Source organism: Balaenoptera ricei, chromosome 7, assembly GCF_028023285.1.
Source record: "Balaenoptera ricei isolate mBalRic1 chromosome 7, mBalRic1.hap2, whole genome shotgun sequence".
NCBI classification, from domain to species: Eukaryota; Metazoa; Chordata; class Mammalia; order Artiodactyla; family Balaenopteridae; genus Balaenoptera; species Balaenoptera ricei.
Genome location: NC_082645.1, coordinates 31,680,882 through 31,706,605, shown reverse-complemented (window position 1 = coordinate 31,706,605; position 25,724 = coordinate 31,680,882). Strand labels below are relative to the sequence as shown.

Sequence of the window (25,724 nt, the reverse complement as noted above, 5' to 3'; positions counted from 1 at the left end):
CAAAACTATGTTGAATAATAGTGGTGAGAGTGGGCAACCTTGTCTTGTTCCTGATCTTAGTGGAAATGGTTTCAGTTTTTCACCATTGAGGACAATGTTGGCTGTGGGTTTGTCATATATGGCCTTTATTATGTTGAGGAAAGTTCCCTCTATGCCTACTTTCTGCAGGGCTTTTATCATAAATGGGTGTTGAATTTTGTCAAAAGCTTTCTCTGCATCTATTGAGATGATCATATGGTTTTTCTCCTTCAATTTGTTAATATGGTGTATTACATTGATTGATTTGCGTATATTGAAGAATCCTTGCATTCCTGGGATAAACCCCACTTGATCATGGTGTATGATCCTTTTAATGTGCTGTTGGATTCTGTTTGCTAGTATTTTGTTGAGGATTTTTGCATCTATGTTCATCAGTGATATTGGCCTGTAGTTTTCTTTCTTTGTGACATCTTTGTCTGGTTTTGGTATCAGGGTGATGGTGGCCTCGTAGAATGAGTTTGGGAGTGTTCCTCCCTCTGCAATATTTTGGAAGAGTTTGAGAAGGATAGGTGTTAGCTCTTCTCTAAATGTTTGATAGAATTCGCCTGTGAAGCCATCTGGTCCTGGGCTTTTGTTTGTTGGAAGGTTTTTAATCACAGTTTCAATTTCAGTGCTTGTGATTGGTCTGTTCATATTTTCTATTTCTTCCTGGTTCAGTCTCGGCAGTTTGTGCATTTCTAAGAATCTGTCCATTTCTTCCAGGTTGTCCATTTTATTGGCATAGAGTTGCTTGTAGTAATCTCTCATGATCTTTTGTATTTCTGCAGTGTCAGTGGTTACTTCTCCTTTTTCATTTCTAATTCTATTGATCTGAGTCTTCTCCCTTTTTCTCTTAATGAGTCTGGCTAATGGTTTATCAATTTTGTTTATCTTCTCAAAGAACCAGCTTTTAGTTTCATTGATTTTTGCTATTGTTTCCTTCATTTCTTTTTCATTTATTTCTGACCTGATCTTTATAATTTCTTTCCTTCTGCTGGCTTTGGGGTTTTTTTGTTCTTCTTTCTCTAATTGCTTTAGGTGCAAGGTTAGGTTGTTTATTCGAGATGTTTCCTGTTTCTTGAGGTAGGCTTGTATTGCTATAAACTTCCCTCTTAGCACTGCTTTTGCTGCGTCCCATAGGTTTCGGGTCGTCGTATCTCCATTGTCATTTGTTTCTAGGTATTTTTTGATTTCCCCTTTGATTTCTTCAGTGATCACTTCGTTATTAAGTAGTGTATTGTGTAGCCTCCATGTGTTTGTATTTTTTACAGATCTTTTCCTGTAATTGATAACTAGTCTCATAGCGTTGTGGTCGGAAAAGATACTTGATACGATTTCAATTTTCTCAAATTTACCAAGGCTTGATTTGTGACCCAAGATATGATCTATCCTGGAGAATGTTCCATGAGCACTTGAGAAAAATGTGTATTCTGTTGTTTTTGGGTGGAATGTCCTATAAATATCAATTAAGTCCATCTTGTTTAATGTATCATTTAAAGCTTGTGTTTCCTTATTTATTTTCATTTTGGATGATCTGTCCATTGGTGCAAGTGGGGTGTTAAAGTCCCCTACTATGACTGTGTTACTGTCGATTTCCCCTTTTATGGCTGTTAGCATTTGGCTTATGTATTGAGGTGCTCCTATGTTGGGTGCATAAATATTTACAATTGTTATACCTTCCTCTTGGATCGATCCCTTGATCATTATATAATGACCTTCTTTGTCTCTTGTAATAGTCTTTATTTTAAAGTCTATTTTGTCTGATATGAGAATTGCTACTCCAGCTTTCTTTTGATTTCCATTTGCATGGAATATCTTTTTCCATCCCCTCACTTTCAGTCTGTCTGTGTCTCTAGGTCTGAAGTGGGTCTCTTGTAGACAGCATATATATGGGTCTTGTTTTTGTATCCATTCAGCCAGTCTGTGTCTTTTGGTGGGAGCATTTAATCCATTTACATTCAAGGTAATTATCGATATGTATGTTCCTATTCCCATTTTCTTAAATGTTTTGGGTTTGTTATTGTAGGTGTTTTCCTTCTCTTGTGTTTCTTGCCTAGAGAAGTTCCGTTAGCATTTGTTGTAAAGCTGGTTTGGTGGTGCTGAACTCTGTCAGCTTTTGCTTGTCTGTAAAGGTTTTAATTTCTCCATCGAATCTGAATGAGATCCTTGCTGGGTAGAGTAATCTTGGTTGTAGGTTTTTCTCCTTCATCACTTGAAGTATATCCTGCCACTCCCTTCTGGCTTGCAGAGTTTCTGCTGAAAGATCAGATGTTAACCTTATGGGGATTCCCTTGTGTGTTATTTGTTGTTTTTCCCTTGCTGCCTTTAATATGTTTTCCTTATATTTAATTTTTGACAGTTTGATTAATATGTGTCTTGGCGTGTTTCTCCTTGGGTTTATCCTGTATGGGACTCTCTGTGCTTCCAGGACTTGATTAACTATTTCCTTTCCCATATTAGGGAAGTTTTCAACTATAATCTCTTCAAATATTTTCTCAGTCCCTTTCTTTTTCTTTTTCTTCTGGGACCCCTATAATTCGAATGTTGGTGCGTTTAATGTTGTCCCAGAGGTCTCTGAGACTGTCCTCAGTTCTTTTCATTCTTTTTTCTTTATCCTGCTCTGTAGTAGTTATTTCCACCATTTTATCTTCCAGGTCACTTATCCTTTCTTCTGCCTCAGTTATTCTGCTATTGATCCCATCTAGAGTATTTTTAATTTCATTTATTGTGTTTTTCATCGTTGCTTGGTTCCTCTTTAGTTCTTCTACGTCCTTGTTAAATGTTTCTTGCATTTTGTCTATTCTATTTCCAAGATTTTGGATCATCCTTACTATCATTATTCTGAATTCTTTTTCAGGTAGACTACCTATTTCCTCTTCATTTGTTAAGTCTGGCGTGTTTTGACCCTGCTCCTTCATCTGCTGTGTGTTTTTCTGTCGTCTCATTTTGCTTATCTTACTGTGTTTGTGGTCTCCTTTTCACAGGCTGCAGGTTCGTAGTTCCCGTTGTTTTTGATATCTGTCCCCAGTGGCTAAGGTTGGTTCAGTGGGTTGTGTAGCCTTCCTGGTGGAGGGAACTAGTGCCTGAGCTCTGGTGGATGAGGCTGGATCTTGTGTTTCTGGTGGGCACGACCACGTCTGGTGGTGTATTTTGGGGTGTCTGCGGCCTTATGATTTTAGGCAGCCTCTCTGCTAATGGATGGGGCTGTGTTCCTGTCTTGCTAGATGTTTGGCATAGGGTGTCCAGCACTGTAGCTTGCTGGTTGTTGAGTGAAGGTGGGTCTTGATGTTGAGAGGGAGATCTCTGAGAGATTTTTGCCGTTTGGTATTACGTGGAGCTGGGAGGTCTCTTGTGGACCAGTATCCTGAAGTTGGCTCTCCCACCTCAGAGGCACGGCCCTGATGCCTGGCTGGAGCACCAAGAGCCTTTCGTCCACACGGCTCAGAGTAAAAGGGAGAAAAAACAGAAAGAAAGAAAGAGGCTATAATATAGTGAAGTAAAATAAAGCTATTATAAAGCAAAGCTATACAGACAAAATCTCACCCAGAAGCATTTACATATACACTCACAAAAAAAAAGGAAAAGGGGAAAAATTAGTATATCCTGCTCCCAAAGTCCACCTCCTGAATTTGGGATGATTCGTTGTCTATTCAGGTATTCAACAGATGCAGGCACATCAAGTTGTTTGTAGAGTTTTAATCCGCTGCTTCTGAGGCTGCTGGGAGAGACTTCCCCTTCTCTTCTCTGTTCGCACAGCTCCTGGGATTCAGCTTTGGATTTGGACCCGCCTCTGCGTGTAGGTCTCCTGAGGGCGTCTATTCCCCACCCAGACAGGATGGGGTTAAAGGAGCAGCTGCTTCGGGGGCTCTGGCTCACCCACGCCGCGGGGAGGGAGGGGTGCAGAGGAGGCGGAGCGAGCCTGCGGCTTCAGAGGCCGGCGTGACGTTGCAGCAGCCTGAGGCGCGCCATGCGTTCTCCCGGGGAAGTTGTCCCTGGATCACAGGACCCTGGCAGTGGCGGGCTGCACAGGCTACCGGGAGGGGCAGTGTGGAGAGTGACCTGTGCTCGCACACAGGCTTTTTGGAGGCGGCAGCAGCAGCCCCAGCGTCTCACGCCCGTCTCTGGGGTCCACGCTGATAGCCGCGGCTCGCGCCCTTCTCTGGAGTTCGTTTAGGCGGCGCTCTGAATCCCCTCTTCTTGCGCGCCGCGAAACAAAGAGGCAAGAAAAAGTCTCTTGCCTCTTTGGCAGCTGCAGACCTTTTCCAGGTCTCCCTCCCAGCCAGCTGTGGTGCGCTAACCCCTTCAGGCTGTGTTCACGCCGCCAACCCCAGTCCTCTCCCTGCGATCCAACCGAAGCCCAAGCCTCAGCTCCCAGCCCCGCCCGCCCCGGCAGGTGAGCAGACAAGCCTCTCGGGCTGGTGAGTGCTGGTCGGCACCGCTCCTCCGTGCGGGAACCTCTCCGCTTTGCCCTCCACACCCCTGTGGCTGCGCTCTCCTCCGTGGCTCCGAAGCTTCCCCCTTCTGCCACCCGCAGTCTCTGCCCGAGAAGGGGCTTCCTAGTGCGTGGAAATCTTTCCTCGTTCACAGCTCCCTCCCACTGGTGCAGGTGCCGTCCCTATTCTTTTGTCTCTGTTATTTCTTTTTTCTTTTGCCCTACCCAAGTATGGGGGGAGTTTCTTGCCTTTTTGGAGGTCGGATGTTTTCTGCCAGCATTCAGTGGGTGTTCTGTAGGAGCAGTTCCACGTGTAGATGTATTTCTACTGTATCTGTGGGAAGGAAAGTGATCTCCGCATCTTACTCTTCCGCCATCTTCTCTCCTCCCTCTATATTTTTTAATGACTTATGGAATGATACTTGAGAAATCTGTTCTATGTTTGGATCAATTTCCTTTTTCATGTTCAGTTCCTCATTAATCCTTTTAAAGTTGGTGATTACATCTTAAAATATGTAATCTATAAGGTTTTCACAGAAGTAGTATATACTGAGAGAAAACTATCTATAGACTAAAGGGAGGGAGACTGTGTTTCTCACCACTGGCTTTACTGCTGTTATTATACAGCTTGTATTGTCAAGTTAGGCTATTTGATGCAGTTTACACAATCTTTTGGCATACTAGTATGGGTAACGTAATAGTTATCATTACTGGATCAATGTCAGACTGGTATATTTATATATATTAGCCATCTTTACCTACACAAGCACTGAAAAGTGTCCTCTGCATTCTTAGGAGAATGCCTTCTATGAGAAGGTCATGAACCTATTTCTTTCTAACTATTTAAGGAAACGAATTTTAAAAATATATAATAATACCAGAAAGAAAGATGTTAAATTACTATAACTGAAAGTAGATATGCTTGTAGTATACTATTACATGTGTTCTCCTGCTCCTGTTTCCTTCTCCTGACCCTGCTGCTACAATCACTTTTTTCCATGCTTAGTAGATGTGTAATAATTTTTTCAAACATTTTAAGAAATTATATTTGTAGGTATTCCACACACAAGTGTATACAATACACACACACACACAATCTACTCTAAAGAATTGATATTCTTAATGGTGCATAATCAATCAATTAACTGGGAAATAGCAGATTCCTTTTTCTTCTTTTCGCCACTGCTCATCAGTGTGTGATACTCTGTGATGTTCCTTTTGAGTTTGAAAAGACTCGCTGTATCCTAGGAGGCACTGGCTCACTGCAAATCTACATCTTTTCTTTTTTTTTAAACTTTATTCTTCATTATATAAAACATTAAATAAATATAGAAAATTGCTTTAGACTCATGGAAACTGGGTGTTTAGATTCTTATTCCAATGTTTCTTCTGCAACAATTCTTTATCTCATTATGGCTATAGTCAAATTTTTAATTATTTTGAAGGCAGTATAACTAGGTATCTATTAAGCTTGTAAATATATATTTTTTTACTTTATTGTAGTCTTTATATATTTCTAGGATTAATAAATGATTTTGAAAGCTAACTTTCATCATTAGTAGAGAATAGTGATTATATTGGGGAAGTAGGAAAGGGGCATTAATATAGACTTATGAAACAGGTGGGCAGACAAACAGGAAGCCAGTAAAAGGTCAGTCTAAATATCTTACGTTATATCTAGGCAATATCCTAAGAAAAAGTAAGACATCCAGCACAATCAAGACTTTTTGTGTTAATGATGAATTCCTTCAAAAAGTAATTTTCATCTTTAATTAGATCTACAAAGTTGGCATTAAAAAATTAGAATGGAGGTAATTTTTGTTACCTTAAAATAGTCATAATGTATCACTATAGTGTGATGCCATGTGTACTCTAAGATTTATTTCCTGATTGGCTGTGAGCCAGTCACTAAATCTATGTAAACCTGAAGGTGCAAGGGGACAAATGACACCCAGTAAAGAGAAAAATCTAGTATTTTGTATGTGCTCTTGGAGGTTATAATAATAATAATACTCCACAATCTGAAAAATATATAATTTACAAAATAATTTTATATACAGATACTTTTTATTCTCATGATATTTTTGTTAGGTATGACAATTTTAGAGATACTACTGCAACTTGTTTTTCTTCCTTAAAATAGAGAATACATATATAAATCTTGTCAAAGCATATGTACCCACTAAGTATGGAACACCAAGTTTACACTTTCTCAGCAAAAATCTACTAATGATTTTATAATGTAATTTATTTTTCATAAGTATAGAATTAAGAATATTTTCCACCTAAAATGATTCTTTGGCCTTTGGCTTACTCAGTTTATAGTCATCTATAAAACGTTTTATTTTATTTTTGTTAACTCCACATTATTTGGATTTAACAAGTTTTTCCATTAATATCCTCTTTCTGATCCAGGATCCAATCCTAGATTGGATTTGGTTACCATATCTCCCTGATTTCCTTTGGTCTATGCCAGTTTTTTAGCTTTTCCTTGGTTTTCATGACCTGGACATTCTTTAATGTCCTCAGCTCAGCTCTTTTTATTTAAGTTTTCTTGTTATTTACCTCTTCCAGTTCAAGGAGTATTACTGTTTTGATATCTACCTATATTACAGAAGTCTAAGATTAATTTAATTTATTTGACATTAAATTCTATATTTTATCACAGTTCAAAACAAACACAGATGTGAAGAAAATTATTTTGGTTGTCCTAGTGGAAGATGCATTTTGAATACCTGGGTATGTGATGGTCAGAAAGATTGTGAGGATGGACTTGATGAATTCCACTGTGGTGAGACATTATATCTTGCTTTACTTTTATAAACTATATTATTATTTATATACTGATGTTCTCTTACATAGAGATTTTACACAAAATATTGCTAATTGATTTTAACATCAATTTTTATTTTGATTAAATATCACAAAATGGTAAAAATTAAAATAGAACAGAAGAACTTATAATGGAGAATAACAATCTCCTATACAGCCTTTTCTTTTAACCTTTTCTGTTTTTGTTAGTGGTTACCTCCATTAATCTAAATGATATATTTATACCTTCATTTCCTGACTTATTAAGTTTAGATGCTAATGTATTTACCTTCTGCTGAGAAAAATAAGGATTTAGCTCACACAACTCATTATAGTCTCCCTACCTCTTATTGACTATTATTATCCTAAGTGTTTCTATTAATTACATGTATAGATTTAAATAGTATAGTTAAACTTGCATTTCTTCAAACTGTCGTCTATCACTATCCACATCCTAATTTCTGTGTGTGTACATTTCATTTCACTTGGCAAGGTAAGAAAGCATTTAAAATTTTTATTTTTATAAAATTTATGGATTTTATGATTTTCAGGCCAAAAAAATTCCTAAAAAAGCATAAAAAGCATATATTCACTATTTTCATTTAACACAAATAGCAAACATTGTGATGAACAGACAGAGTAGGAAAGATTAAAAATGGATTGTCTACGAAATGCCAAAGTCCCATAAAAGTAAATGTCATCATGAAATATGAAGGTGCATTTTGTTTGATTAAGATGCCATATATCTTTACATTAGAGCCAGATCCTGAACAAGATTAACAGAGAACTTTACAAATAGTTTATGTAGAGTCATACTTCCTGTAACAGAAGCCATTATATGGTTGTATCTTCTTTAATTTTATTTTTTCTGGGCTTCAGTTTTTCTAAATGTCTCTCTTTTCACAGGTCATGTTAGTAAATATTTCAAATAAAAATGCAAAGTTTTTAAATAGTTTATACGATAAAAATCAAAATTTTACTTTTATAGTCATTTACATTTTGAACATATTAATTTGGTAGGATTTTATTCTTGGGTGTTTCCTGGTGATAAGTGGACTAAGGGTGGAGGAGAGCAATCACAAACTTTGGAAATAAATGGAATACACCATTATAAATGCATAACTTGGTAATAAAATACCAGCCACCATGCCAATGAATATGGATGTTATTAGTCAGATTTAAGTGTTCCCAAGGGAGAGAAAGGAAAACATCAAAGTGTTAAGTATGTATAGGTACAAAACTGATGGCTTGTCATCAAGCTAAAACCCCCTGAGTCACATCACCTTTAAAAACAAATGTATATGGTGGTGAGTTCACCATATTTATGACCTTGCCTAGGATGTAATTTTTTTCTCCAACTGTTCAAAAATAGATTAAAAATTAGGAAAAATGACTAGACCACACTTGGAATATTTATTTTATATCTGTACCCTACATGTTAGAAAAAGACAGTAATGTACTTAGGGAGAGTGACCAGCATATTGACTAGCTCAAAGTCAAACCCTGTGAGATTATGTTGAAGGAACAATGTTGTATAACCTGGATAACTCAGAGGGAATATGCAAGCCATGGTCAAAATTTTATAGCACTGTCATAGGGAAGAGGACTCTGGCTTGTTTTATTTGGGATGGCTGGTTTTAGCAAAGTCTAAAGAACTTTCTCATGTTGGATCCTTCGTAAGAATGTCTCAAAGGATTTATTTTTTCTTTTGCACCTAAAACAAACATTCTTATGGATTTATTTGCTTGTTTTTTGGTTTTTTTTAGGTTCCTCTTGTTCTTGGAACCAATTTGCATGTTCTGCACAAAAATGTATATCTAAACACTGGATTTGTGATGGAGAGGCTGATTGTGGAGATGGATTAGATGAAAGTGATAGCATTTGTGGTGAGTTGTTTCTTTTGTGTTCTCATTCAGTTTTTAGGAGTATGATACATATGCTCTATTGTCTTAGAGTATACAGAAAACTTTGTCTTCTACTTTGTCAAACTTAACATTAAGCTTGTATGTATATACATTTCGATGTAACTGTTTTTATTATTTTTATGACAACTTATCAGTCTACAATTTTTCATATATACATTTACTATTAGAGTTTTAGGATTTTTTGCTGAATATTGACTCAATTAATGTATTTGCAAATTGTATTTCTAGTCTTCAGTGACTTCTTTAGAATGGATCTCAATGATTGGGATTACTTGGATCAAATGATTGAAAACTTTCTCATTGCTCTTGATAAGTATTGCTAAGTCACCATCCAAATTTACTATGCAGGTTTATACTGCCATAAGCCACACATGGTGTGTGTTTGTGTATTATAGTAATTACTCTTATTGAATTGTTTTAAATGGAAATTAAGGAAGCAGACTATTGTATATGATTTTAAAATGTACTTTAACATTCAGCTTTATAGGATTAGAGGTAGAGTGTCAAATGTCTATGTTTACTATACGTCAACTACATTGGCTAAAAACCAATGTGATTGCTTTTAATTAATCACGGACATTTAACAAATAATTTAAATTTAATTATTAAATGAATTTTTTAAGAGGTAGAAGAAGGAAGCAACCTAATCTCCATAGATTTGTTATGGTTGGCCAGGCATTCTACTAAATTATTTACATGTCTATCTGTCTATTTATCTTTCTGATCTGTTTCTATATTCTTTGTTCATTATATCAATCCTATTTCATAACTGTTATCATTCTCATTTAAGAGAGAAAAGGACCTGAGTCATAGAATAAGGTTCACTTATGGAGTTAAGTGTACTTAACACATTTTTAAAATTTTCAGGAGTTGTGACCTGCTATTTAGGTCACTATCATGGAAAAAGGAATATAAGATTTATGATGTTCACACTAAAATGAAGTTCTCTGTATGTATCATAAAATTGGAGATATCTTCAGAAAGTAGGCAATTTATTTTCCTGTATTAAGCCACCTAAAATCTACTTTTTATTTACACAGCTGAAACAATTTAGTTATACAACAGATAAAGATAAATGTAGAAAGATTACTTATACAACAGATAAAGATAAATGTAGAAAGATTACTATCAAAAACTTCTGAAAGGAAAAAGAAATCATTAATTAATTAGATGACTGGCCAGTCTGTTTTAATTACTTTGTTTCTCTTTGCTATTAAATACTTCTTTTTAAAAAATTTTTATTGGAGTGTAGTTGATTTACAATGTTGTGTTAGTTTCAGGTATACAGCAAAGTGAACCAGTTATACATATACATATATCCACTCTTTTTTTTTTCTTTTTTTTTTTAGATTCTTTTCCCTTATAGGCCATTACAGAGTATTGAGTAGAGTTCCCTGTTTAATTTTAACAAAAGGACTACCAATTTACAGCAGGTTGAACATGTTTCCGGTCTCTAAAATTATCTTGCTTTTGACCCTTTGTTTAATTCTACACTAAATGGCTCCCCTGATAACCTCTATCCTTCTTAAGTGGACACAGTATAATAGAAGTGGTAAAGACTCTAAAGTCATACAGAGTTGAATTCTCCCACGTCTGCATTTTCCGGCTGTGTGATCATGGGCTGGTCCATTTTATCCCTTATTCCTCAAATTCCTTACCTATTAAATGGTTACAAGACATCTACCTTATGTAATTATTGTGATCAGCTGACATGGCCAATGTGTACTATATAAATGAATTTATTCCCATTCTCTTTTGTTCTGTTTCTCCTGCTCCCTCCCTTATTTTTCAGAGTGGTATTGTCCTGTCAATGTCTATCAATGTCCTGATAAGTTTTTTAAAGAATTTAATGATAATGAACATATTTACCTGTCATCAAAACACCCAGTCTATTTAATATAATCACAGGCTGCAATTTATATGCTACCAAGCTGTTGTTACATAAAAATTACTGCTTTAGACCAAGCATCAGTCAATGAATTGGACTTAATATTTTAGGATTGGAAAGGAACTTTATAAATAATTTATCTCAGTGGTTTTCCACCTTTAGTGTACAAAATATCCTATTCAGAGGTTTGTTAAAAATGTAGATTCTTAATCCCCATCTCCAAATATTCTGATGTAGACATATTCTTTCTTCATAAGCACATAGTGGTTCTGACTTGGGATTTGAGGATTCACTTATAAAAATCACAGTCTAGTTCACCTGCATCATGTGATAGATGAAGAAAGAAAAACTCACAGAGGTTAATAAATTTGCCTGAAGTCACTCAGTGAATCAGTGATGACAGAACTAGGAACAGAATTCAGGTTTCTGAAATACTTACTAAATTGGATAGTAACTCTCACCAATCAAATATTATATCTGAGTAGGTACCCAAGATGGATCTGGTAGAATTCCTTCAGCTTGTCTTCCTTCTCCCTTGGGATTCATGTCCCTGAGAAAGGCAATGCGTCTCCAGATGACAGCGGTAATTATGGAAGGAAGCCATGAATTTTTTCCTTGGCTCATTTTCTTTTAAATTGACCATGATGTTTTGGCATGCTCTTAACACAGAATCTGTTGAACCACCTTAAAGGGAGCCAGAAAATTAGCTGCAAAGAGCTTTATGCCATTTTATAGTTTTAGGTATCTTAGTAATTATCTACTCATAATGCTCATTTTAGAGTGAAACTCAGACACTGGTCTTCCACAAGGTCATACAAAGTTAAATTTCTCAACAGTAAAATCAATGCTATATCTATTATGCCTACCTTGGGAATAAATTGGAGTGATAATAAGGAAGTAGACAAGGGGCGCTAAATGTATCGAAACTTCCTTAGCAGAAAGAATGCAATTTTTTGCATCTCCAGCTAAATAATAAAAATATTATGGAAATTAAAACACTAACTGAGAGTCTAAGAGTGAAAGTGACACTCTATGTTCTTATGACAAGCTTAAAAAAATAGATAAGGAGGAATAATGTAAAAATAACTTGTAGGAAGAGAATTTTATTATAGAAAGTACTAAAGACAATAGGTAGCAAGTAAGTTCATTTTTAAATTAAAGCAACATTTGTTTAATAGATTTTCTTTATAATTTCTTCCAGTAATAGATATCATATTAAACTCATTCTGTTAGCACTGATCCTCAACAAATAAGCAAATCTGAATTACCTGGGGGACTTTTCAATATTCACTTGCCATCCTGTCCTCCCAATTAAAGTATATGTAGGAAGAGACATGTTTATGTTGAAAAAGATCACCAGGAGGTTCCACTTTGTCACCCTGCGGTACTCCCATATTGATAACATTGCATTAAAAAACATGTTCTCATAAAAACTCTATGGCTGAAAAGTAAGATGATGATTGGTAATCCAATTAAAGTAGCTTTAAAGGTTTGGAAACAACTATCCATCAATCCAGGCAGTCATATTTTCTTCTTGGAGATACTAACATTTTTTTAATAATTCTTACAACTTGTTTTTTAACATCTATTCTATGGGTAGCATTTGGTCACAAGAAAGTGAAGTTAAAGGGAAGTTAAATTTGGGGCGCATGTTACTGATTCACTCAACAAATATTTTATATACATAACAAATAAACCATTCAATATGTATAACTGTACTTGGGGCTTGGGAAATACCAGGAGAATGAATCATTTGCTAATTTTACTCAATTACCCTATGCCCATATAGAGAAAAACAAAGAGAAACCACCCATGACCCTTTGAATTTACAGTCAACAAGCATTTCATTTTTTTTCCTGTATACGTTTGAAAACAACATCATGCAGCTGAAGGAACATTGAATTGACAGAGTGAAGAAAAGGTAGATTCTGTTTATAAAAGTGTATAAAAGCAAAGGGAACATGCATACATTTATACTTTTCAACAACACAAGGTGGGGAGGAACAGTAATGATATTACTGGTTAAGAGAAGATACTTAGGAATCAAAAAGGTTTTGGACTCCCAGTTCAACATGTGGCTCCCTATGCAATCTGTGACTTCCTGCAAGCTTTCCAACTTCTCAGAGCCTCAGTTTCCTTTTCTGTGAAATGAGACTAATAATAGTTCTACCATTTGGGGTGATTGTGAGGACTAAGTGAGTTAATATGTTAAGTGCTTAGCATATATTAAGCAATAAAAATACTGTTATTATTATTATCCTTATAGGTTCAGTCCTTTTGAAATTTTATCTCAGTTTATTCACAATGAGATTTCTATGTTTTGCTACATTTTACAAGGAGAACATACTCATTATTTTCTGCCATGCAGCTTTAAGAAATATAATACTTGCTACTGAGAAGGAATGCATTCTGAGAGGAAACTCTCTATAGGGGATGGGTAATATGTGATGATTCCAAATAACTACAGTTTTTTCCTTGTCAGTGGCATTCTTCTGCTTCCCTTCTTGTCTGTAGGAAATGAAATTATAGATCTTTCTCAGCGGACCTGCTGTGTGTGATCTTAATGGCATTTTTTTTGGTGGGTTTCAGGTGCCATCACCTGTGCGCCTGACATGTTCAGCTGCCAGGGCTCCCGTGCCTGTGTTCCCCGACACTGGCTGTGTGATGGTGAAAGGGACTGTCCAAATGGAAGCGATGAGCTCTCCACAGCAGGCTGTGGTATGAACACTCATGGGGCTGTCTATGAAAGAAAGCTGCTGCAGCATCCTCAGACAGTTGCTTTTGTAGTACTCACCATGTCACCTTTTCTCTCACTTTCCCAATCCCTGGACTCATATGTAGTATCAGAATTAATCAGGTGGGATGTTGTCATCATAATAGTTCAGCAACCCCTCTAACCACTGTTCAGAGTGTTTCCAACATGAACAGAGGGATTACCCATTTTAAAACTGGTTTTGATGCACGAAGATTTTTCACTTCATTTCTGAGATAATTTAACTACGCTGTGTACGTGTGTGTGGTGGGTTTGTTACTTCCTTTTTAGCATCTTCCCCCACCCTCCCACCCCACACTCCCCTTGAAGGCTTTTAGATTGCCTATTACAGATACTCTGTAAATGGCTGCTGTGATCCTAAATAACTACTGATCAGAAGGTCAGTAAACACCTATTAGTCCTACAGATAGGATATTAGCCCTTAGGTCAGGTAATAATAGTATGTTTATAGCTGAATGAAGCTGGGGAATCAGAGGAACACCTTTGGACGCCAGACAATTTACTAAGTTTCTAACCCTAGGTCACCTCAGGAAATTTTCAGGGGATTACTCAATAGTAAAAATTTAGATAAATTCCTTTGCATGATCAGGAGAATGAAGGGACTGAGTATTTGAATGCTGATCCCAAGGTCACATAGGGGATCTGTTGAGCAATTTATTAGGAACAGTGCTGTGAAATCTGCTTATTAAAGTGAAGTCTACCAGTCATCTCTCTGATGACCTGTCTTCAGGTCTTTAAAACTGTAATTGAAGCCATAATGTAATAGTGTGTGTATGTGGGTGTGTGTATATGGCGGATATTTAAAGCAGAGAAGGAAAAAGAAGACTTTGAGGCAGGCTTGTGTGCACAGAGCTCATGCTATTGTAGCATAAATCACTTTGATCTTGAAACTGATATGTGTGCCTGTAAAGGTCAGTGGGGCCACTGAGGGCTACATAATAAAGGATTATGCATCAATTCAGGGATCCAGATGGTCCCTGTATACTGTTGCTATTGTAGCAAGTTAATGCTCCAGGACACATATTAACACTTTTGGACCACATGGGTGCTATTAAGTAAATTATGTTAAAATACAACAAATTGTACTGAAGTGACCTGAAAGCATTAATTCCAAATAAGCCTCTGTTGCTTAGTATCTTAAAGAATAATTCATGCATTAGAATTGGCATAATTCACTTGAGTTATATAAGCTGTCACACAGTTAAAAGTTAGAGTAGTGATTAGTAACTGAGTTTTACTTTGATTATAATGGGCAGTTTTGAATGCTGCTCCTATGTGGCTTCTGTATCATTTTTGAAAATAAATTTGTTGAAAATTAGTTACACTTGATTAAATTTAAGTAATTCTTTTTGTTTCACCTGCTCATGTCTCTTTATAGTCATTACTGAGTTTTGAAAGCAGAGATTTCCTTTTTTCACGTAGTGTGGGGCAGTTTGGGGATCGGGAGCTGATAAGCATGTAAAAGAATAATTATAATAACTTAAGTGTCAGAATGATACATAGAAAAGATACTAGGTCATCACAAATAAATATTGTGTAAAAAACCTTATAAGTCTCATGGAAGGATTTCAAAGAAAAGTAATAACGTTATCTCAGTTGTGAAGGAAAAAAAAAGAAAGAGAAGTGTTCTAGGTAGAGGAAAGTGCCTATTAAGACATGAAGGGGAGAGATTGGAAGGCATGTAAATTTTTTCAGGTGCCCATTATACATCAGTTATTTTGGTAGGTGCTTTTATTTACATTATTGAATTTCCACAGTATCTCAGTGAAGTGCTTTTGGGGATCTGCCAAAGATAATTGTTGTATAGATAGGAATTGAAACAGCAACTAGGAATGTACTGAGTACCTAAAATGAGCCAATCTGCTTCATGTACCTTATCTAGTTCTTGCAGAAAATTTATCAGATAGATTTTATTATACTCGTTAAACAGATAAATAAACAGATGCACCAAGAAAGTAAATAGCTTTCTTAGGATAAAACTATAAGTTGAAGAGCAACGTTTTGCAAAGCCTCCCCCTTTCCAGTGTACTATAATAACATGTAGAGGATTCTTTTTTTTTTTCACTTAAAAAAAATTAAGATATAATTGACCTACAATATTGTGTTAGTTTTAGGTGTGCAGCATAATGATTTGATATGCTTATATCTTATTACAAAATGGTTACCACAACAAGCTTAGTTAACATCCATCATATAGCAGATTCTTAACGTTTGAAATATCCCAAACCTTGAGTCATATCATAGCATTTACCCTTTCCATGAAGGAAGAGTAATTAAAATATTTAAATAATCAAACTTCTATGATGCTATACATATACTATTAAAGCTTATTTCCTCTGTACAAGTCAGCTGAAGTTTTACTGCACATTTTAATCAACCATTTTTCCTGCTGGTTAAGGCCCTTGCTAGAGAATACTTTTCATGGATCAGTATTCCAAAAGGATTGATGTTCCATTTTATGGATCGATGTCCCTCATTCAGTGTGGTACTTATGGTTGGGCTCATCTCACCATAGATCTTAACTTAACCTATTTCAACACCCCACTCTTGAAGTCACCCCAAAGTTTTATTTTCCTCTTGAAAACAGTAACTTTCTTAGCCCTTTTGATTTTCTTTTCACTTCCATCATGAGCATTAGCACTTGGTGGTCTTTTCAGGTCCATTTTTCACAAAAAAGCAGGTTTTTATCACTTTACTAGCTTAAGCATGAGGAGAGAAAAAACCCAGCCACATTATTATAGTTGAGTGATTTTTTATCACATATGAACCTTTGAATTCCTCCTTCAGCAAACTTACAAATTGCTAAATGGCCTGAAATTTCAAGGTCACTCTAGAATTGTTGAACATATTAGCACTAAAACTTTGAATTATATATATTTATATTCATATATTCAAATACTACTTATAATGAAATACATATATTAATATATATTATTAATTTATCTGATATATTGAATGTTTAGCTAAGTTTCCTTTTTTAAATAACCATGAATTATTGAGTGTATTGAGTATAATAACATACATTTCCCAAACTCATAACATAGGGGAAGATAAAATAGGTGCTCATCTAACTTAATTTCTTGTGATGTCTTTCTTAGCTCCCAATAACACATGTGATGAAAATGCTTTCATGTGCCATAATAAAGTATGCATTCCCAAGCAATTCGTTTGTGACCATGATGATGACTGTGGAGATGGCTCTGATGAGTCACTGCAGTGTGGTAAGTATATATAAACTTTTCATGGAGAAGATTCTCAGGCTGAGTGACAGTCTTTTAAGATGACTCCAGGAATATATAAATAAATAACAAAAACAAAGAAATACATTTCTTAATCTCACTAAGAACATGTAAATTCAGTAATATAGACACACCACATATAACCTCTTTAAACTCTACCATAATTACACACTTATTTGAAAATTATGCCTACTTGTTGTAGTATATTCTTAACAAGAACCACACTGGAAAATGTTGATAAAAATGTCTTTGGTTTTAAGTACTTTGAAATACCTTTTATTTTAAAGACAATATATAGCTGGTTAGTTCAATCTTATAGCCAAATCAAATATTTGAGTGAGGAAAAAAGAATACAGTTCACAACTATCAGAGAATCTAGATACTTAACATTTTTCTTTTGCTTTATCTTTTTATACATGTATTTACTTGTTAAAATTTAATGTTATTATTATGAAATTTATCTTGTCACATATATATTTATCTAACCATCATATCTATATAATGTATATATGAACACATATATAACTTTTGTGATAAAAATTAGTATATTAAAAATCCCAGTTGATATTGAAATATTATGTGAACGTAGTATTTTTGTAAAATATTTAAATGTATACATGAATAAATATAAAATGAAAAGCTGTGAAATCCACATATACCTATGAAAGGTAGTAGATTTAGCTTCCCTTTGTCCTCCCTATGCAGCGTCTTTGATATAAATCTCTTTGAGATCAATGGGTATCTGTTCTTATATTAATTCACCATTAAGTCATGGATTCAATGTGATATTTTAAAAGCTACATCATAACTCAAGATGTAAATCTGAAGTAGAGTTATATCTGATTGAGTATATTTCCTCTGCTAGACACTATATTTGGTTGATATGGAGATGAATGAGACAGAGGTCCCACTAGAAAAAATTACAGATGAACAGGAAAATCAGAAATACAATATAGAACAATAACATAATTGTCATATGGGAATAAGAATCACAATACACAAAATCAGAGCTGAGAAAATCATTTTTGAGGCACTAAAGAACAGAAGCAGGGAATGTTAGAGGAAATCATATTTAGATGCTAGAGAGCATGACATAGTGGTTAAGAGCCTGGACCTTAGAACCGGATGGCCTGGGTCCAAATCCTGGCTCTGCCAATTACTAGCTGTGTGACCTTGGAAAAGTTACTTCACCTGCCTGTACCTCAATTTCCTCATCTGTAAAAAACACATAATAACATTGCTTAGCTCTTAGAGTTGTTAAGAGAATTAAATAAATTAATATTTGTAAAGTGCTTAGAACAGTTCCAGACACAGTAAATTCTATATATGTTTACAAAAACTACAAATCAACATGGTTGAGGAATAGCAATTAGTCTTTTGTGAGGTAAGTTGAAGTTAGAAAGTTAAGTTGAAGCTAGATTCTAAAAAGTCTCAAATACAATGTTAAAGAATTTGTACTTAATTATTTTGCCTCTCAGTGGCCAGCACACATTTTGAAACAGGGGAATGTCTCAGTCAAATTTATATTTTAGAACTATCTTTTTCAGCAGAGTGGATGAAATATTGCCATGAGGGAGAGGTGCCATAAAGAGAAAATAAACTAGTTAGGAGGTTATTGCAATAGTTATGATAATTAACACTGCGGTTTTGAACTAGGGCAGAACTGATGGAATGGAAAGTGCAGAATTAGGTCAGAATGCATTTACAGTTAGAGATGGAGGATAAAGTAGAATCTCCAGCTTGGATGACTTGGAGGATGGTGTTGCTGTTAATGAGCTTTAGAATGAGGTTAAAGGGCCGTTTTGCTGGTGTGGGAGAGGGGATGTAACAAATAATTAATTTTGGACATTTTGAATATGAAGTGTTAATCAGACAATCACATGAAGCTGTATAGTGAGTGTTTGAAAATTTAGTTCTAGAGTATGATCAGGACAAATAATATTAACCTGGTGGCCATCAGCATAAGGGTGATACTCAAAATATGACAAAGGGGGCTTCCCTGGTGGCGCAGTGCTTGAGAGTCTGCCTGCCAATGCAGGGAACACGGGTTCGCGCCCTGGTCCGGGAAGATCCCACATGCCGCGGAGCAGCTGGGCCCGTGAGCCACAGCTACTGAGCCTGCGCGTCTGGAGCCTGTGCTCCGCAACAGGAGAGGCCGCGACAGTGAGAGGCCCGCGCACCGCGATGAAGAGTGGCCCCCACTTGCCGCAACTAGAGAAAGCCCTCGCACAGAAACGAAGACCCAACACAGCCAAAAATAAATAAATTAATTAATTAATTAAAAAAAAATATGACAAAGAATGATAATACCCAACACTGTAGAAAGGAAAAGGGGAAAACCATATACTGAAGGCTGAAATAAGGGCTTCCCCTGTAACATTTTAGAGTAGAACAGAAGAAAACTTTATACAGAAAGAGGGTGAAAAGGGAATAGCAAAAGCAAAGTTAGAAAGAAGGCTGGGAGAGTGGATTATGAATATTAAGTCAGGAAACTATTTCCAAGATAGTATGGGCAACAGCATCAAGCACTGGAGGACAGTGAAGCAGATAGGAGCCAGAGACACCTGTGAATTTACCAGCTGCCACTTGATATTTATTAGCTCTGAGAGGGATTTCAGCAGGTAGATGTTGCAGAATTGAGACTTTAATGAATGAAAGTAAGTGAAAGCAAAGAGGTAAGTAAGTGAAAGGAAGATTGAGTAGGGACTGGACTGAGCAGGGAAGAAGGGACATGTCTTGTTAAGAGTTATGTGGATGGATTTTTATTGTTATTGGACTGGGAGAGACTTGAACATATGTATTGAGTGAAGAGGAGGAACTAGTGAAGAATGAGAGGGTGGGAAGGAATACTAGGGAAACTGGGGATATTTTAGAACTATCTAGTTGTGCCATGCAATATGATAAACATCTCAATTAAATAATCGTTGTTGAATCTTTTTTTCTGCTGAAATTTTATTTTTAAACCATAAAAATCTTACATTCTCTCTTCAAAAGTAAAATATTTGCCTACATTTACCAGAAAGTTTATAATAGAAATGACATTTTTTATTGTTAACAAACTCAGGAAAAAAATCCAGTCTAAAACTTCATAATATTCAAAATCAAATGAGTTTTACTAACAAACTGGCTTAGATATGAACATTAACAACTGATTGATTGATACTGTGTTTTGAACAAAGCCTTTTAATGCCTCTAAGAATCAATATGTAGGATAATTACAATAGTTTTGTGCTTATTGCTCTATGAATTAGATTTTAATTTTCTCATTTTAACAATTTCTTTATACTTTTAATGTTGCTTCCCAAACATAAACATGACATGATAGCTTCTGAAAATTATTATTATAACCCAGAATCAGTTCATCCATATGTTCTAGTACTATACCTAACCAAGCTTAGTCTTGAAAATAATTTTGAGTAGCTTTCATTTTGTTTTCCATTCTAAAGGAAATCTTTAGGATATAGATAATAAGTGAACAGAGGTTGTATACTTGTGTTGCATTCTTGTTTCCTTACTTAGAAACAAAATAAGAGTGCCTTGTTTTCAACTTTGTTTTCTGGACTTTAATCCTACTTCCAACCACAAATATCTCTTGCAATTATTGTAACTGCCCTAGAAAGAAATGAGAAACATTTCCCATAAGAGGCCTGGGTAACTCACATGGTCAAGTAAGTTTAGTGTACATTATGAAATAAAGTTTTAATGAATATTTGTTATATGAATTGGAATGTTTCTTTGTCTCCAGGATACCGACAGTGCAATGCAGAAGAATTTAGTTGTGCTGATGGACGATGTCTTTTAAATAGTCAATGGCAGTGTGATGGAGACTTTGACTGCCCAGACCATTCTGATGAAGCACCTATAAACGCAAAGTGTAAAAGTGCAGGTACAGAAAATATATAATACTATGTTTATTCCAAAATTTGTTTTTTTAAGTCAGTACTGTGACTCTATTTTTTAGTCTCATATAATATTCAATGAGAGGAGATGCAAATAATTAAGCATGTGATGCTTCTATTGATACCATGCAGGATCCTAGTAATCAACTTTGTTTTGGAGCTAGTTATAGAAATGTAAGTCTGTGCCCCAAATATGAAGATTTGTGGCAATGAACCAGATGAATCCATCATCCTGCTCCTTTAAAGAAGTCATTTTTTCTTAATGTATTATTTTATGTGAAGATAATTTTCCTGTATGGACCTATTTGAAAATTTAATCATAAAAGAAATTGAGATTTACTGAAATAGAGTCAATATTATTCAAACTTAGGCAAAATGAAATAAATTGCATATCATTTGAACAGAAATATATATGTAGCCAAACTTGGTCTATTTTACACTTTACTATTCCAAAGATTGAATACATAGTTATACATTTTAGAATAAACCCAATTACTTTTTTTTCTCATGTAGTTTACATGTTAATAGGCATTCTTTTATCATGTATGGTAATGAGTAATGTTTAAATCATCAGATTGTGAGTAGCTGCAAAACTTGAACTCTTTTCTATAGCTATATTTGTGACAACTATGATTCACTGCAAGTGTCTTTTTTATGCCTGGACTTAAAAATATCAATGTTATATTTCCAGGAAGAAAAAGAATTTAGGAATATCTAGCTATTCCAGATTCTTAATTTTTAGTGACACATATTTCTTGGAGACTTATGGCTTGAGGGAAATGTCAAGCTATCATTACACTTTTGAACTCATTCTTCACAGTATAGATGAAGACAGAAATACTCCATTAATTTTAATATAGGTGCTTATTTTGATTGTTAATTTTCAATGTAAAGCTAGATTTGCAGTGTGTTGAACATGAAAGTACAGTTTGCCCTTGATTTTCTTCATGTATAAAATATTACACTGAATATAAAGCATTTTATATGTACATATATTTACTATAATTTTTGACAGACAAGTCATCATATTTGTGAATGTATTCAACAACTGTAGTATAAAACAATGGCATGCTCTTTATGTTCCATTTGTTTTATTTTCTTTTTCCAGAACAGTCATGCAACAGTTCATTTTTTATGTGCAAAAATGGCAGGTGCATTCCCAGTGGAGGTCTTTGTGACAATAAGGATGACTGTGGCGATGGATCAGATGAGAGAAACTGCCATGTAAATGAATGCTTGAGTAGGAAAGTCAGTGGATGTTCTCAAGATTGTCAGGACCTTCCAGCCAGTTATAAGGTAGGCACGCATCAAAGACAGAAAATCATGTGACAGGTTAGAATTTGAGGCAATAAAAATGATTTCATCCAATATAGCTGTAAAACTTAAAGTCATTATAATATCGTTAGTTAAAACTATTTAAATGGAGAGTTTTTGTATATGCAAACCATAATAATAGTGTGGTATATAAATTGTGAGAATATACTCATGGAGACAAAAAAATCAAAATGTTTTCTAATAAATGCCGATCATAAAGAAAAAAGTAAGCAAAGGACGACCAGTGTTTGAGGAAGGTACTGCTGTTAACAGCTGCATAAATGTTTATGCAACTCTCTTAAATTCCCGTTGCTTCCTTCGTTTTCCCTCTCATACATCCTTGAAGTGGAATGGGCTAATCATTTATATACCACAACACTGGAGAATACAATATTTTTTCAAATAAACAGGAAGAAAAAAACAGAGCACATGAATTATTAGGACTGAGTGCAGGTACACTAAAAGTAAATCATGCCCAACATTCCAATTGCTTTTTGTTGGTCCCATTTTCCTGAAGAATGTGATTCACTGACAAAATTGATTGACAGAAATAGCTTTTGAAAACATCTCTGTTTCAGTATGTTGGAACGGAGGATGCATACAAAAAAACATATTGAAGTGGTGCATTAGGTTAAAAATCAATTATGTAAATGTGGGAAAACCTCAGTAAAAGCAATTCACCTGGAAATTAGTGTTTTTAACTGGACAATAGCTCTGTATGAATCAGCAAAAGGACGTGGCTTATACGAACCACAGAGGCAGTCTAATCCAGTTTGGAGTAGTACAGAGTTCAGATTTTGTTCTACTGAGTTCTGCACTGATCAGAACATACCTGGGGTACTGTGCATATTTATGGACGTGACACTTTAAGAGGAACCTTGACAAACTGTACTGTATCCCCATTTTACAGCCAGTGGCATAAGGAGTCTGGAAAACACACCTTTGGAAGAAGTTTTACCAAGAGCAAAATGGCTAGTCAGCTGTATTTAAATATATGAAGTACTGGAATAGGGAGCGTACCTTTCTGAGTGGTTTCCAAGGTTGGAATTAGGAGTTGGGAAGCAGATTCTGTATAAGAAAGACTTTTTGAACATTAGAATTCTCTACATTGGAATGAGTTGCCAAATTTCTCACGTCTAAAAGTATTTCAGTTGGGACTAAGTGACTTTCTTTAAAAGATGCTAGAGAAAAAAAAAGTGTGTATTACAAAGATGCTTCGGTTTTTCCTTGACAGCCTTGATATTCTATGACAAGTCAGTTCTATCTAATGGTAAATTCGCCAAACAACCACTTTGCCATTTTTAATCTCTGAATTTCTGGTATTATGATTAACTTAACTACATTGGTCACTGTATATAGATATAACCTAACAAGTACTATAATCATTTTCCCCTGCGTAAAAATAGAGATAAAAAGTAAAATACCAAGAAAGTTATATTTATTAAAAAAGTTTTTAGACCCAATATTGTATTAAGAAGAATTTGTTAAACTTATAAGATTTAAAACACAAAAGCACGGACTCACAAATGCTGTATTATAGGTAGAAGGAAACAAGACAAATGAGCCAGGACAGCTCTTAATGTGATGAGTATATATGAGGTAATTAATTTTGGCAGTAAATGTTTTGAAACCCAATGAAGCAGAAAAAATTTTATTGGTGATTTATGTATAATCAATATAGAAATGTTTCCAAAAAAGTCAGGGAATGTGTTATAAAATTATTAGAGGTAATAGTTTAAATTTTGTCATGTTATAAATAATTATTTTTATCATATAGAATGTATATCTATCTATCCAGCTATCTGTCTAAAATTTAAATTTCAAAGTAGATTTATTTGTGTTTATCCTGTGTATATTTTTAATCTGTCATAATCTTCGTGGTAAAATCTAAAAATTACAGAATATGAAATAGTCACCTTTTGACATAACATCAAAAGTACGGTTTAATATTTTTTTTAATGCCTGCATGTAAGAAATACTGAGTGCCCAGAGATTCCATATTTGGAAAACTAGTTTTGGTAGAAGTAAGTCTCACCCAGAAAGCCATGATAAATCATACTATTTTAATTACTTTATAAGATTCCTCACAGAGAAATAATTGTTTATTGATACCTTTAAAATATAATTATTTTCTCTGACTTCTCTGAAGGAGTCATAGAATGAAATGAGAATTCTAGGTAAAATAGACAAACTGTTTAATTATTCAGAAGGCAATGTATATGATACCTGACAAAATTGCAGTGGATAATGTTCCTTAATATACAAACATGTCAAAACTAATGAATAAAATAAAACATCTACTGGGGGAAGCAAGACCAGTTCAAAAATGAAAGGAGCTAGGACGAGAATCATAAATAAGAGATTTAAGCAAAGATTCAAAACAAATATTTTATATATTGTGTTGATATATATGTTATATTTATGTTATATATGTCATTTTAAAACATATAATATGTTATATTTCTGACAATTTATTTATAGGAGATTGAATAAAAAATCTTATGTACAACAAAATGCTTATCTATTTTGGGAAAAAAATGTTAGCTGATGGGTTTCTCTTTTTCAGAGAATGGGGAAAACTATCCAGTAAACTATTTCTCATTACATTATCAGCAGAACATGACAACTCCTCCTTCAAATTCTGCAATAAAATGAAAATTGCTTATAAAAGCAAAATTTAGACCTTCTGGACTATGAACAATTTGCTGTAAAACAAATACAATTGATTTAACGATTCAAAAGGGAGTAATAACACTTAACTAAGCAAGAATCTTATTTGGATGGAAGGGTAACTTACCATGTGAAAATAAATGTACTTTTGGGAGATAAATAAATTTTAATGTGTATAAGATAACGAATATTTTCAAATATCACTAAAAAAGCTGCAAAGAAATTTTTCTGAATGTAATAGGAAAACTTTGGATAGCTATATTTGTTTCTGGTAGCTGTATGTTTCTCTATAAAAATTAATGTAAATCAAGACAATTTGAAATAGTTCTTAATTATGAGAAATATTAACATGACATTGAATATATATATCTCACTTTCATAAAAATTTTCTTTTTAAGTGAAAGTGAAACATTTTTCAACTTTTTTTTTTATTAAATATAGATGAATCTCTCATCTTTTATCTCTGACACAAATGATTATTATTATTTTTTCATTCAATTTATGAATGTTAGGTTAGTAGAATTTCCCATAAATGGCTTTTAATTATTTGGGAGCAAAAACTGTTTTTGTTAAAACAAGGTTAACAAGACTGGGGAGGAAATTATCTTTTTTAAAAATCTTCTCTTTTAATAAACACATTAAAAAAACTTACTGTACACCTTAAACATCCTAATTTCATTTGTTTATAGAAATGTTCATTGCATTTGGTAACTTTTACCTTCAAGAAATTAATTTTCCACAAATATGTTTTTATC

The 25,724-nt window shown here is 34.6% G+C and overlaps 1 protein-coding gene across 1 annotated transcript in view; it reads left to right on the top strand.

Annotated features, from left to right (window-relative positions):
* Positions 1-25,724, top strand: part of LRP1B (LDL receptor related protein 1B) — a 1,532,882-nt gene that overhangs the window by 1,252,338 nt on the left and 254,820 nt on the right. Inside the window, exons 49-54 of the mRNA XM_059927092.1 lie at positions 7,119-7,241; positions 9,028-9,147; positions 13,664-13,792; positions 16,946-17,068; positions 20,832-20,972; positions 22,094-22,281. Of these exons, the coding sequence (XP_059783075.1) occupies positions 7,119-7,241; positions 9,028-9,147; positions 13,664-13,792; positions 16,946-17,068; positions 20,832-20,972; positions 22,094-22,281 (824 nt within the window). The remainder of the gene's footprint in view (positions 1-7,118; positions 7,242-9,027; positions 9,148-13,663; positions 13,793-16,945; positions 17,069-20,831; positions 20,973-22,093; positions 22,282-25,724) is intronic.